We start from the raw sequence: 13,668 nt of genomic DNA, 5'->3' as shown, positions 1-13,668 counted from the left end.
CCTCCTGTTCTTCTTTTCTGTAAGACTAAATTTTGTGCATATCGAGCGAGAGAATATGAAAATCTTGTCATGTGGCATTTGAAAATGTTGTGAGTTGCGTAAAACCCATAGGTAAGGACAGCTGAATCACTCCATGTGGCAGCTTCTAGTAGGCAACTAGCTCATAACTTGTCACGAACACGTGACACAGCAGCAGAAAAGAGCGTTTTGTTTACATCTACATCTACATTTATACTCCGCAAGCCACCCAACGGTGTGTGGCGGAGGGCACTTTATGTGCCACTGTCATTACCTCCCTTTCCTGTTCCAGTCGCGTACGGTTCGCGGGAAGAACGACTGCCGGAAAGCCTCCGTGAGCGCTCGAATCTCTCTAATTTTAGATTCGTGATCTCCTCGGGAGGTATAAATACGTGGAAGCAATATATTCGATACCTCATCCAGAATCGCACCCTCTTGAAACCTGGACAGTAAGCTACACCGCGATGCAGAGCGCCTCTCTTGCAGAGTCTGCCACTTGAGTTTGCTAAACATCTCCGTAACACTATCACGCTTACCAAATAACCCTGTGACGAAACGCGCCGCTCTTCGTTGGATCTTCTCTATCTCCTCTGTCAACCCGATCTGGTACGGATCCCACACTGATGAGCAAAACTCAAGTACAGGTCGAACGAAATGGACTACATTTTCTGAGGACTTTCCCAATGAATCTCAACCTGGCACCCACCTTACCAACAATTAATTTTATATGATCATTCCACTTCAAATCGTTCCGTACGCATACTCCCGGATATTTCACAGAAGTAACTGCTACCAGCGTTTGTTCTGCTATCATATAATCATACAATAATGGATCCTTCTTTCTATGTATTCGCAATACATTTCATTTGTCTATGTTAAGGGTCAGTTGCCACTCTCTGCACCAAGTGACTATCCGCTGCAGATCTTCCTGCACACCAACAGTATATCACAGAACCGCCTACGACCTGAACTACACGCCTCACACACTGCAGGTTAAACGCCTCATTGGACTTTCAGTGTACTCACCACATAGTGTCGTTGGAAAACAGACAAAATCCGGACTCATCGGACTTCGCTGCTATTGGCCCCAGTCAGCTACCGTGCAGTTTCTTTGTTGTTTGTCCCATAAAGATGTAAAGCTTTATGTGCTGCTGTGAGCAATAGACCTTTGCGAGGTACGTACTCCAAGTGATCACCACATGCAGTTCCATCTAGAATAGCCGGCCGCGGTGGTCTAGCGGTTCTGGCGCTGCAGTCCGGAACCGCGGGACTGCTGCGGTCGCAGGTTCGAATCCTGCCTCGGGCATGGGTGTGTGTGATGTCCTTAGGTTAGTTAGGTTTAAGTAGTTCTAAGTTCTAGGGGACTTATGACCTAAGATGTTGAGTCCCATAGTGCTCAGAGCCATTTGAACCATTGCTGCCCGCCATATGGTCCGACAACCAGGAGTTATGGTCAGGGGTACCATTTCTTTTCACAGCAGGACCCCTTTGGTTGGAATCCGCGGAACAGAGGTACGTTGACGATATTTTACACAAAATTTTGTTGCCCTTCATGACAAGGCATCCTGGGCTTACATGTCAGCAAGATAATGCTGCCGACACACGGCGATAGTTTCTTCATCTTCGTGTTTGCCAAACGTACCTTGGCCAGCAAGGTCGATGAATCTGTCCCCAGCTGAAAACGTTTGGAGCATCATGGCCAGGGCTCTCTAACCAACTTAGGATTTCGACGATCCCTCTAACCGAGTAGGCAGATTTTGGCACGGCATTCCTCAGGAGGACACCCAACAATTCTATCAGTCAACGCGAACTGCTTGCATAAGGCCAGAGGTCGACCAACACGTGAAGCTCTTTGTCTTGAATAAAGCACACAATTTCGTCAAACTGTAATCATTTGTTTGTACATACACGTATATCACATCTAACGATTTCCAACCCGTTCGGATAACTCCTTCGTGATGCGTAATTTTTTTGTCTTAGAATGTATTTCTGGTATTATTAACAGTCAGGCACTTTATCGTACCTCTTACGACGCGCTAAACACTAGATCTTAATTTCTTTGGACATGGGACACCTGAAAAAACTTGTGGAACGTTTTCCTAGCCCAATTGAGGCTATAGTACTAATATGATATCATCTGGAGTTGATTAATTTTTCATCCAGCGTATTTAATTTAAATATTTCATATTGTGCTAACACATACAATAAAAATAAACGTTTCTGGGCATGCCTGTGCACTGTGTCAAAAGTGATTTAAAAGAACGCGTATTCCTGAAAGGTTCGATGTAACCTGGTGAAACTGTCCAAAGGTGTAGCTAACAAAAGAGAGTCTCTGTAACGTGGTTGCTCTTCAGCCTGCCAGCGGACTTGAATGGCAATGATTTTGGCGAGTACAAGATACTTTACTGTTTCCAGAATAAAACATTCACTCCGCAGTAGAGTGTGTGTTATTCTGAAACTTCTAGGCAGGTTAAACTTGTGCGCCGGACTGGTATCTGAACCAAGAACATCGTCTTGAAGTTTGAAAGGTAGGAGCTGAGATACTAACGGAAGTCAAGCTGTGAAGAAGGGCCATCAGTTGCGCTTGTACATCTCAGTCGGTAAGGGCATTGCCCTTGAGTGGCAGGGTCCTGGGTTTAAGCCACAGTACGTCACACAGTTTTAGTCTGCCAGGGTGCGTTCACGTTATCGTATGATTTTTCCTTGCTGAACGTCTGTGAAAAATCGAGTGCAGTGCACATTTTTAACAGAAACACAGACGTTGCTAAGACACATTCCAGTTTGCCCTACACTTTTGCGAATACTAAAGCAGACTGTAGTGAGGGCTAAACCGACATCATTCAGATAATTAAAGTAAATATTGTTGAACTGTGTGGCTGACCACACATTCCGTACAATCAGGGTCGATAATTCGTTATAATGATGTAATCTGTATTTCTATAGTTTTACGAGGTGCATTCAAGTTCTAAGGCCTCCGATTTTTTTTCTAATTCACTACTCACCCGAAATCGATGAAACTGGAGTTACTTCTCGACGTAATCGCCCTGCAGACGTACACATTTTTCACAACGCTGACGCCATAATTCCATGGCAGCGGCGAAGGCTATTTTAGGAGTCTGTTTTGACCACTGGAAAATCGCTGAGGTAATAGCAGCACGGCTGATGAATGTGCGGCCACGGAGAGTGTCTTTCATTGTTGGAAAAAGCCAAAAGTGACTAGGAGCCAGGTCAGGTGAGTAGGGAGCATGAGGAATCACTTCAAAGTTGTTATCACGAGGAAACGGTTGCGTAACGTTAGTTCGATGTGCGGGTGCGTTGTCTTGGTGAAACAGCACACGCGCAGCCCTTCCCGGACGTTTTTGTTGCAGTGCAGGAAGGAATTTGTTCTTCAAAACATTTTCGTAGGATGCACCTGTTACCGTAGTGCCCTTTGGAACGCAATGGGTAAGGATTGCGCCCTTGCTGTTCCAGAACATGGACACCATCGTTTTTTCAGCACTGGCGGGTACCCGTAATTTTTTTGGTAGCGGTGAATCTGTGTGCTTCCATTGACCTGACTGGCGCTTTGTTTCTGGATTGAAAAATGGCATCCACGTCTCATCCATTATCACAACCGACGAAAAGAAAGTCCCATTCATGCTGTCGTTGCGCGTCAACATTGCTTGGCAACATGCCACACGGGCAGCCATGTGGTCGTCCGTCAACATTCGTGGCACCCACCTCGATGACACTTTTCGCATTTTCAGGTCGTCATGCAGGATTGTGTGCACAGAACCCACAGAAATGCCAACTCTGGAGGCGATTTGTTCAACAGTCATTCGGCGATCCCCCAAAACAATTCTCTCCACTTTCTCGAACATGTCGTCAGACCGGCTTGTGCGAGACCGAGATTGTTTCGGCAGTTGTTGGGTTGTGTGATACTGTGCCTGCAATCATAGTTCAAGATCGGTGTTTGCAGCTACACACCCACACATCATAGTCTAAGGAGTGGTCTACCTTGCAGGTGACATGATTTTAGTTGGCGTTGTTTCAGTTACTGATCGATTGTGTCTCTAGATGCATATTTTGTAGCACTGTGCTATACACATGCCGTATCTTTGAAGCATCAGAATTTTACTATAATTTCACACAATCTAGTAATTTAGTGGTGGTTTGGCAGGAGGTTTATCAACCACAGTGTGGTATTTCTTTTATATTCAATATCTTTCTTTTGGCGCCAGTAGCGTTCATTTACATGACGCCACTATTTCATACATACACACACACACACACACACACACACACACACACACACACATACTAGTAATGGCTTGGTGGCGTAGCAATGATACATAAATTGGGATCAGGTTGATGCCGTAACGATCAATTGGTTGATGCCATATCAGTCCCAGGTTGATGCCATATTTATCGACTTTCGAAAGGCTTTCGACTCAGTTTCACACTGTCACTACCTCCAAAAAGTGCGTGCTTACGGCGTAACCGGTCTATCCGATGACATATGCTGTTGGATAGATAGTTTTCTAACAGACAAGGAGCAGTATGTCCTCCTGAACGGAGTGACTTCAACAGAAACAAGCGTAACTTCAGGTGTGCCCCAGGGTAGTGTAATAGGTCCGCTGCTTTTTACGATTTACATAAACGATCTGGTTGATGGTATTGACAGCGGCATTAGACTGTTTGCCGATAATGCTGTAGTCTACAGGGAAGTAGTATCACACAAAAGTTGTAAACAAATCAATGAGGATTTGCATAAAATAAACTGGCAGTTATCTCTTAATATTATTAAGTGTAACAAGGCGAAAATCCCCATTAATGTACGAGTACAAAATAAATTCCCAGTCTTTGGAAGAGGTAACATCCGTCAAGTACCTGGGTGTGACTATTCCAAATGATCTCAAATGGAATGATCAGATTACACAAGTAACGGGCAAGGCGAGCTCTATATTGCGGTTTTTTGGTAGAATCCTGAAGCGATGCAGTCCTTCAACAAAGGAAATAACTTACAATACGTTAGTTCGTCCAGTCTTAGAGTATTGTTCGTCTTTATGGGACTCTTACCAGTTGGGTCTGATTCACGAGATTGAGAAGGTCCAAAGAAGAACGGCAAGATTCGTGACTGGTACATTTAGCCATCGCGACAGCGTTACAAATCTCATAGAAAATTTGAAGTGGGACGCACTTGCAGATAGACGGCGCGCTAAGCGGAAGGGGCTGCTCACTAAATTCCGAAATCCGATCTGCGCCGAGGATGTAGAGCATATATTATTACCACCAACTTTCAAATCGCGCAATGATCGCCATTCAAAGATAAGGGAAATCAGAACTCGTACTGAGGTGTTCAGACAGTCGTTTTTCCCTTGGGCGATCAGCGAGTGGAACAGATGGGGAGGGGGGGGGGGGGGGGGGGGAAATATGACTTTGGCGCGAGTTGTGACCTCCGCCACGCACCGCTTGGTGGCTTGCTGAGTATTTATGGAGATGTAGATCATGCTGCATTGTGATTGCCTGAGAGCATAATGACGTCATTGCAACATGACACTGATGCGCTATCATGACATAACATGTCATGATGTTGATGTTGACAGATAGCTCAACTAATTGGGTGAAATCAATATTTTTTTCGGAAAATGTAGAAAAATAAGAGTAATGTGACAGGTGTGATGTCTGCTGGCTCCTCTAATGATGAAATATTATTTTGTTACTAAGAAATAGATGTTGAATGATACAATTTGTAATTAACAAATAGACACAGCAATCAACCTGTCTCTATGGTACCCATTCAGATGTCCCAGTATAAAAGATGGGGTTGTGCAGGTGTGCTTCAATAGCAGTGATATCTAATCTCGGCAAATATTGCATTGTGTTTGCCTGACTGCATCATGACGTCGCTGTGACGCTGAGAGCAATGAGATACATTTTGGGTAATTGGACAAAATATATAAAACTATAGAAAACTCGGTAAAAATGCGTAACGGGTGAAAAATGTATAAAAGCATGGAAAATAAGAAAATTATGGGAAAATATGTGAAATTGGGAGTACTAATATAATTGCCTGAGTGTGTGGAGGAGGTTCTTGATACTCTCTGGCCCAGATGGGAGGACAACTTAAGGGAGGGGAGGGCAGGGGAAGGTTAGGGAGGGGAGGGGAAGGGGAGAGGGGTTTACTGCTATTCGTATTTGACCACTATAGATTTACATCACGACCTTAAATATGTCATACAGTTGCCTGGGTGATTTGCGTGGATGATCTTCATCAGTTCTCAGTGATTCACCAGGAGTGAGGGAGTGTGGGCATTGAGGAGCCAAACTGTGTAACCTGACACCAGATTTGTAACATGACACCCTCTTATCTTATCTAAGTTATGTGCCAGAACTCTCCTTGATAATCTACTAACATCCTCGGGCACCCAGGTAACTAGCACATGGTGGCGTACAGCTAGACTGATTGAGAACTTTCTAAAAGGCTCTGGAAGAGTCTGGGTCCTTAAGAAGACCTTGAGAAGAGTCAGGGGGAACTTGCACAAGTGTCCCTGGAAAACCAGTAAATAAATGACTAGCACAGAGAATGGAAGGCAGTGAACAGTACAGTGTACCAGAAGCAGTCATTACCAGGAAGCTGTCACAGTAAGCAGTGATCGGGAGCAGTAACACAGACGAGCCCTTAAGTCACTAAGTCTGACACTTCGATGTTGCTGCAGTAATATTGGCATCTGTACACATTCGAGGGGGAACAACAGAGTTACCGATAAGTATTTGGCAACAATTATTGTCCTGAGCTTATGCCGGTTATACAAGAAGTGGAGGAACAAATGCTGTCTTGAAATTGTTTCCTAGTGTGAATAAGGTATCTTGATTAAGAAAATAAGAAAGAACAAGTGGTGTCTTGCACTTGTCTGCAATTGTCGTTAAGTTAGTTGGGTGTGTTTTGCAGGAACGACTTACAAGCAGAGTTCTCGCCTTTGACAGAGCAACGTAGGACACAGAAACTGAGAGTTGGGGAAAAGGTCTTATATATAGAATGGTAAGGTGCACTCATTTGCAAAGAAATACAGCCACTGCAAAACACCTCTCGGAGTATGGTTCAACTACTGGGAAAATAAACTGTTCTTAAATTGCTCCCTGATTCACTTGCTATGCATCAAAACTTCTCTCTGAACCAATTACTTGAAGAGAAATGATGATCACAGCCATTTCAACGAGGATGTAAAAGAAGAAGAGTGCACTTAATGTATTTCGAAACCGTAACCTTCAGTAATGAACCACATAACTTAATTGCTAAGTTATAGCGTCATTTTCAAATCAGTGCTATTTTAAACACTTTAGTAGATACAAGCACCCCGTCTTCAGGCCACGAGTGGCCTACCGGGACCATCCGACCGCCGTGTCATCCTCAGAGGAGGATGCAGATAGGAGGGGCGTGGGGTCAGTACACTGCTCTCCCGGTCGTTATGATGGTATTCTTGACCGAAGCCGCTACTATTCGGTCAAGTAGCTACTCAATTGGCATCACGAGGCTGAGTGCACCCCTAAAAATGGCAACAGCGCATGGGATGGTCACCCATCCAAGTGCTGGCCATGCCCAACAGCGCTTAACTTCGGTGATCACACGGGAACCGGTGTATCCACTGCGGCAAGGCCGTTTTAGGAGATCACAAGACACTCTGAAATTTTTGTTTGACAGTTGCTGGCAAACGAGGGCCCACAAGGGTGCATGAATGCAGGGATCATAACATACACCCAGTACAGGTGGTCTCAAAATCCCTGGGGCATTTGGCCCTGTTAGTCATCAACATAACAGTGAGAGAGTTAATATACTGTTACTTGATTATCCGATCAGCTAATTTATTGGTCGTATTTATTTCGCATGGTCAATTGTGCAGTTATACAATTTCCTCTTCAGATATGGTCCTGGCAGTCAAATTCAACGAAAACAATGAAACAAGGCTTATAGAGTGATCCAAAACATACCAACGTGGAAATTCTGTAGTGCTACTGTGACCATAAAATATGCCAATTCTCGAGTGCACCAAATATGAAAGCCAAACATTACACTAAAGTGTGTAAGGACTCTATGACAGTCCCCGGAAAATCGGGATGGCTGGGAACCCTGACCACGTAACCATAGCTGGCAGGCGACTGACCGTGCATGACGCAGAGCGGCAGCAGTGACGTGGAGATGTCCTCGTTGCCCGAGAAGATGTCCGCCTCCATGTCGAACATCTCGGCCAGCACGCTGGACAGGAAGAAGGAGAAGCGCGCAGGCCATGTCACAATCCAGTGCTCCAGCTCAGTCAGCGTTACGAAGGTGCGGTCCGTAATGACCTGCGGCAGAATTGCACCTCTCATCTGTTGACTGTTTACTCCAACCTCCCAAACAGAGGGTGGGTGAGGGGGGGAAGGGGAGGGAGAAGGTGAATAAAGTAGATTCACACTGGATGTCATCGAATTGGACTTCAGTGTATCTCACAATGTGCACAGGCATCGCTGGGAAGAATGTTCACATTGTATGGAGAAACAAAAGTCAGCCAGTGCTCGCCGCAGTCCTTCGTATTATAGCTTCAAACCAAATCATTCTTTTAGCAACATTATATTATCTTTCTTCTTTGTGGTATGTATTTTTCTTTTAGAATTCGATTAGGAAGTTCATATGGCTCGTAATCTTTGCCAGCAAACTCACTTTGAACCTCACAGGAAGTGGAAGATAAAGGCAGATAAATCACGCTTATGAACTTTTGTTCGACTGGGAAAGCATGCACTCTTAACTAAATAACGAACGACGTTTTTGTGAAAGTGAATAATGAATTAGCAAGAAATTTTGAAAACGCTTATACATACTAAAAATGTTGAGTACAAACCATCGAGTCTGACGTGCAATTAGCCATTTACATCATCATATTTGAATCCTTATAGTGTTACAGAAGTGAAACAGATGAGATAAAACATGCTGACTAAATCACAGCTCCCCAGAAGGAAAAATTGTTTTGTATCAGAGCAGCTTTGAGAGAAGGAAAAAAATGTAAAATAGTACTTTTTCACCATTGTGTATTCTAAATCTTAATTTTATTGACTATTTTGTTTCCGCTATGTATGAGAAAGTTGAATGAGGAAATTTTTTGTTCGAATGTTCTCTCACGAAAGATACTTCATATTTAACAGTGGAACATAATCATAAATCTGGACAAAAAGACGCCAACGCATTGCTTGCATAAAAACATAAATGGGTAAATAAATGAATAATGAAGTAATGAAATGGTAGAACAGTTGTCTCCTTTGAGAGAAATAAAACACAGTTTATCGTTACTTAAAATTACTATGAAAAGAAGACAAAGCATGAAATAGAAAAATGATATTAACTTTTTTTTTAAATTTTATTTGTGGATTTGTATGTATCAATTTTCTCGAGAAAATGAATATTGATACTTTGAAATTTATTTCAGATACTTTTATAATACCTCTTATTTCGCAACTGTTTGTAGAATTTACAATATAATTTTTATCATGAATATTAGTTCTGAAATTTGCTTTCGCCATTAATAAACTCTTCCACAGTAGTGGGTCAAGGAGACTTCAAGTGCGATCAACTTCACTTAAGATGAAGGTCACCTCCTTATCTCCCAGTGACCTGCCAGTTGTGTCACTCATCTTTAAGGTCATAGGTCAATGTCCTTTCACACCGGCCGGATTGGCCGAGCGGTTAAAGGCGCTACAGTCTGGAACCGCACGACCACTACGGTCGCAGGTTCGAATCCTGCCTCGGGCATGGATGTGTGTGATGTCCTTAGGTTAGTTAGGTTTAAGTAGTTCTAAGTTCTAGGGGACTTATGACCACAGCAGTTGAGTCCCATAGTGCTCAGAGCCATTTGAACCATTTTGAACCAATGTCCTTTCCCCTCCCTGACACAAGGGGTTCGTTGTGTTCTACAAGTTAGCCACTGGGCCAAGCCTCCTTACCGTTTTTAGTATTGACCTATCACAATGTATTGTCCAGTTAGTGTTTCAAATTCTGTAATTTGTTACTCAGTTACTGTTATTAATGATACATCACTTTATCATCACTATTTATTACATAATTATAATGATTTATGTCCAAAACCGTATGCCTCGCATTTTACCCAGCTTGGTGAGTCTCATCACTTGTTTTCTGCTCACCATATTAGAAGGTTCATGATCAACCATTGGACAGATTACTCACTTGTATTCTGCGTGTCTGCACACCTGATATGTGCGTCAACCTCCTATTCTAATCCAGCTTCATTTTTGTGATTTGTATCAGAGCAATATGTCAAATGGAACATCTACAAGTACTCCAACATATGACTGCCTTCTTATATTGTCATCTAAAGCTTTGGGGCTTTTTGTTAAAATTTTCCTGATTTAACCAAATACCGAATTTTTGAGATCATAAATATGAGCTTTTACTGTTTAAAAATTACCATAGTGCATTATTTAAAGAAATTACACTCATGTCCCACATTCAAACAATTACAGCTTACTGTGGTCTTGGAAATGAGTACACAGCATAGATTAGATGGGTAATAAACAAGTACTTAGGCACATTAAAAACAATGGTCAACTCACTATCGTGTTATATAGATAAGAAAGAAAGGTTGCTACACTTTTACATAGCTAGTTTTGGCTACTTTTCAAGGTCATCCATCTACCTAATTTTTAGCAATGGAACACAAACTTTTTAAAAAACGTTGTGCACTTCATCTCAAATCAGACACCATTACTAACATGCGGTGATAACTATTTTTAATGTTAAAACAATTGCACCACTGCTGGGACAGGATAGAAGTAATTTTGGAAAAAACGACATCATTATGTACGCAATTACCACACCATGGAGCACCTCTCTGTGCACATTGAAGAGCGCTGCACAAAGTTGCACCAACTCCCACTATAGTACTGTGTGCCATTGTTATCAGGATGGTACAAGCTTGTGCACCCAAGCACCAGCAGCGCAGGCAACGTACCTCATCACCTGCTGCTACCATGGAAAATTATTATCACACACATAAAACCATTAGTAACAATTGCACTACAGGTACACAGACACACTCACACACAACACTCTCACACACACACAACATTACTAAGAAATTACACTGATAGATCCTAGTTACAATTACTGCTGGTGTATTTTTATTCAGCTGCGCTATACCACCTGGTGCAGTAGTGATAGTAGGATACTGAAGGTATGGATCAGGTACCATGATTTTTATTATGAAAAATATTCAAAGCAACTCCCTTTGGCATCAACCACAATGTGTCAGAGTGGACACTGGAAACTCACTGACCAGAGGCACTCCCAGTTGCCAGCTGTCCCCCATTGCCCACACAGCTTCCTCTCCATGAGCTATGACAAGTCTTAGCAAAATGGCTCCAGTGGGAAAGCATCAGAAGAATTACAAATCTTATTTGAGCAAGTTTCACACACTCTCTGTGATGTTCACTCTGCATAAGCTATCTGATCAGATGTATCCAGACATCTATTAATAATGTATATTTAAGTGCAACATTCACATTTATTTAAATTGTGGTAGAGTGAGATAAAAAAGATTATGCATACTCCTCAGTATGTACCCTAATCTCTTTAATAACCACTACATCATGTAATTTTTTTAATGGCAAGAAAATAACAGGAATGGAGATGAATAGGTCTCCAAAGCAAAGATCAATTAAGGTTTGCTGCTATGCCTTTAATAATTATATGGGGTGTCCAAAAAGTCTCTCTGCAGTGCCCTATGATTGTTAGCCGCACATGCTGTATGATTGTTCGCCTGCCTGGGTTACTACCCTTCAAGTGGACTCTCCCAACATTCCACTGTTTCGTTTATCTCAGCCAGCATCAGTAGTATCGTTGGTGTGTGTCATTACGTGTTGATGGGAACGCTTAAGTTTAGTTCCTTTTTTCGTTTGTTTCGTTTTTGTCAGTGTTAAAATGCTAACCATTGAAGAACGTGTGTTTTTAGTAGAACAAGTGTTCAAAGCTGGCGGTAAATACACAGTTTCAGTTCGTCAAACATTTAATTCATTTTTCCTGGAGACAACACTCCTGCATCGTGATACCGTGCGAGATTTGATTAACAAATTTCGAAGAACGGGTTCAGTAACAGATGCATGGAGAAGTGGTCGTCCTAGAGTTTTGGGTAAGGATAAACTACTCGATATTTCCTATAAAATATCCGTGAGTCCGAACAAGTCAGTAAGAAAACTCGCCCAGGAAATCGATGTTAGGCCGGTATTACACTATCAAATTTCTTTGTCAAAGATTTGATCAAAGATGTGATCCAATATTCCGTCCAATATATTTGACAAAGATCTTTGACATAGCGCTAGAGGGGGTATTACACTGTCATCAAATTTTTCGTCAAAGTTCAAGATGGCTGACAACAACTTGTTATTAACCGCAGCAGTTCTACGTACTCCAATTGCATTGTGTGCACATGCGGAAAAGAAGTGGGGGAAAAAATGGAACCATACATACGAGGTTGACAGTCTTAAAAGTCCTGGGATTACAACTTGATAATAAATTCAGTTGGGAGAAGCACACCACAGAACTGCAGAAAGGCCTTAACAAATCTGTATTTGCAATTCGAGTGTTAGCAGACATAGGCAACATAAAAATGAAAAAGCTTGCATACTTTCATTCCATAATGTCGTATGGGATAATATTTTGGGGTAAATCTTGCAGTCAAACAAGTTTTCAAGGTCCAAAAGCATGTAATACGTATTATTTGTGGAGTAAATTCACGGACCTCCTGCAGAAACCTCTTCAAAGAACTGGGTATACTAACTACTGCCTCTCAGTATATTTACTTCTTAATGAATTTTGTCGTAAATAATATATCTCTTTTTCCAACAAACAACTCAGTTCATACATACAATACCAGGAACAAAAATGATCTGCACAAGGACTTAAAAGCACTTCCTTTAGTTCAAAAAGGGGTCCACTACTCAGGAACACTCATCTTCAATAATTTGCCAGGAAACATAAAAAATTTAGTTAGAAATAAAGATCAGTTTAAGGAGCTTGAAAGACTTACTACTGACTAACTCCTTCTACTCCATTGGCGAAATTTTTAATAGAAACAAATGATGTATTGTATTTATTCATACTATTAGTATTGTTATTTCAGCTATAAAAAAATCGACATGTTCCACATCCACGAGGCTCTCCCCAGCATGGATCTACGGAACGAAAAAGTAATCTAATCTGGGTGAAGCGGTGGGTTTTACGACGACACGATAAAAGCATTCAACAAAACTTGTCACGTGAGCTTACAGTGGAAGACGTCAAGTCGTACATCAATTACTTAAGAATGGATGAGCATACATTTCTGTATGTGCTCAATGAAGTGTATCCTCATATCACAAAGCACAATATTCACTTAAGAACTGCTACATCTTCAGAAGACAGGCTCACTATTACACTCCGATTCCTTGCTACAGGAGAGGGTTATGTTAGGTTAGGTTAGGTCAGGTTAGGTCTCCAATCTTCTTAATCTATTTTTGTATTCAGGGTGCCTCACGTTGTAAAGCACCTCATCAGCTTCAGACATCTCTATTAATTTTGTAGTTGTCGGCACACACCAATTGTATTTACCGGCAATGGTTATAAAAACACTACAGACGACAGTACGCTGC

General features: G+C 42.0%; 1 protein-coding gene across 1 annotated transcript in view; it reads right to left on the bottom strand.

Annotated features, from left to right (window-relative positions):
- Nucleotides 1–13,668, bottom strand: part of LOC126176319 (MTOR-associated protein MEAK7-like) — a 132,994-nt gene that overhangs the window by 51,243 nt on the left and 68,083 nt on the right. The window contains exon 3 of the mRNA XM_049923469.1: nt 8,160–8,340. Coding sequence (XP_049779426.1) covers nt 8,160–8,340 — 181 coding nt within the window. The remainder of the gene's footprint in view (nt 1–8,159; nt 8,341–13,668) is intronic.

The sequence above is a fragment of the Schistocerca cancellata genome, chromosome 3, assembly GCF_023864275.1.
Source record: "Schistocerca cancellata isolate TAMUIC-IGC-003103 chromosome 3, iqSchCanc2.1, whole genome shotgun sequence".
NCBI classification, from domain to species: Eukaryota; Metazoa; Arthropoda; class Insecta; order Orthoptera; family Acrididae; genus Schistocerca; species Schistocerca cancellata.
The sequence above is the reverse complement of the archived record's forward strand: the minus strand, read 5'-3'. Positions and strand labels throughout refer to the sequence as shown.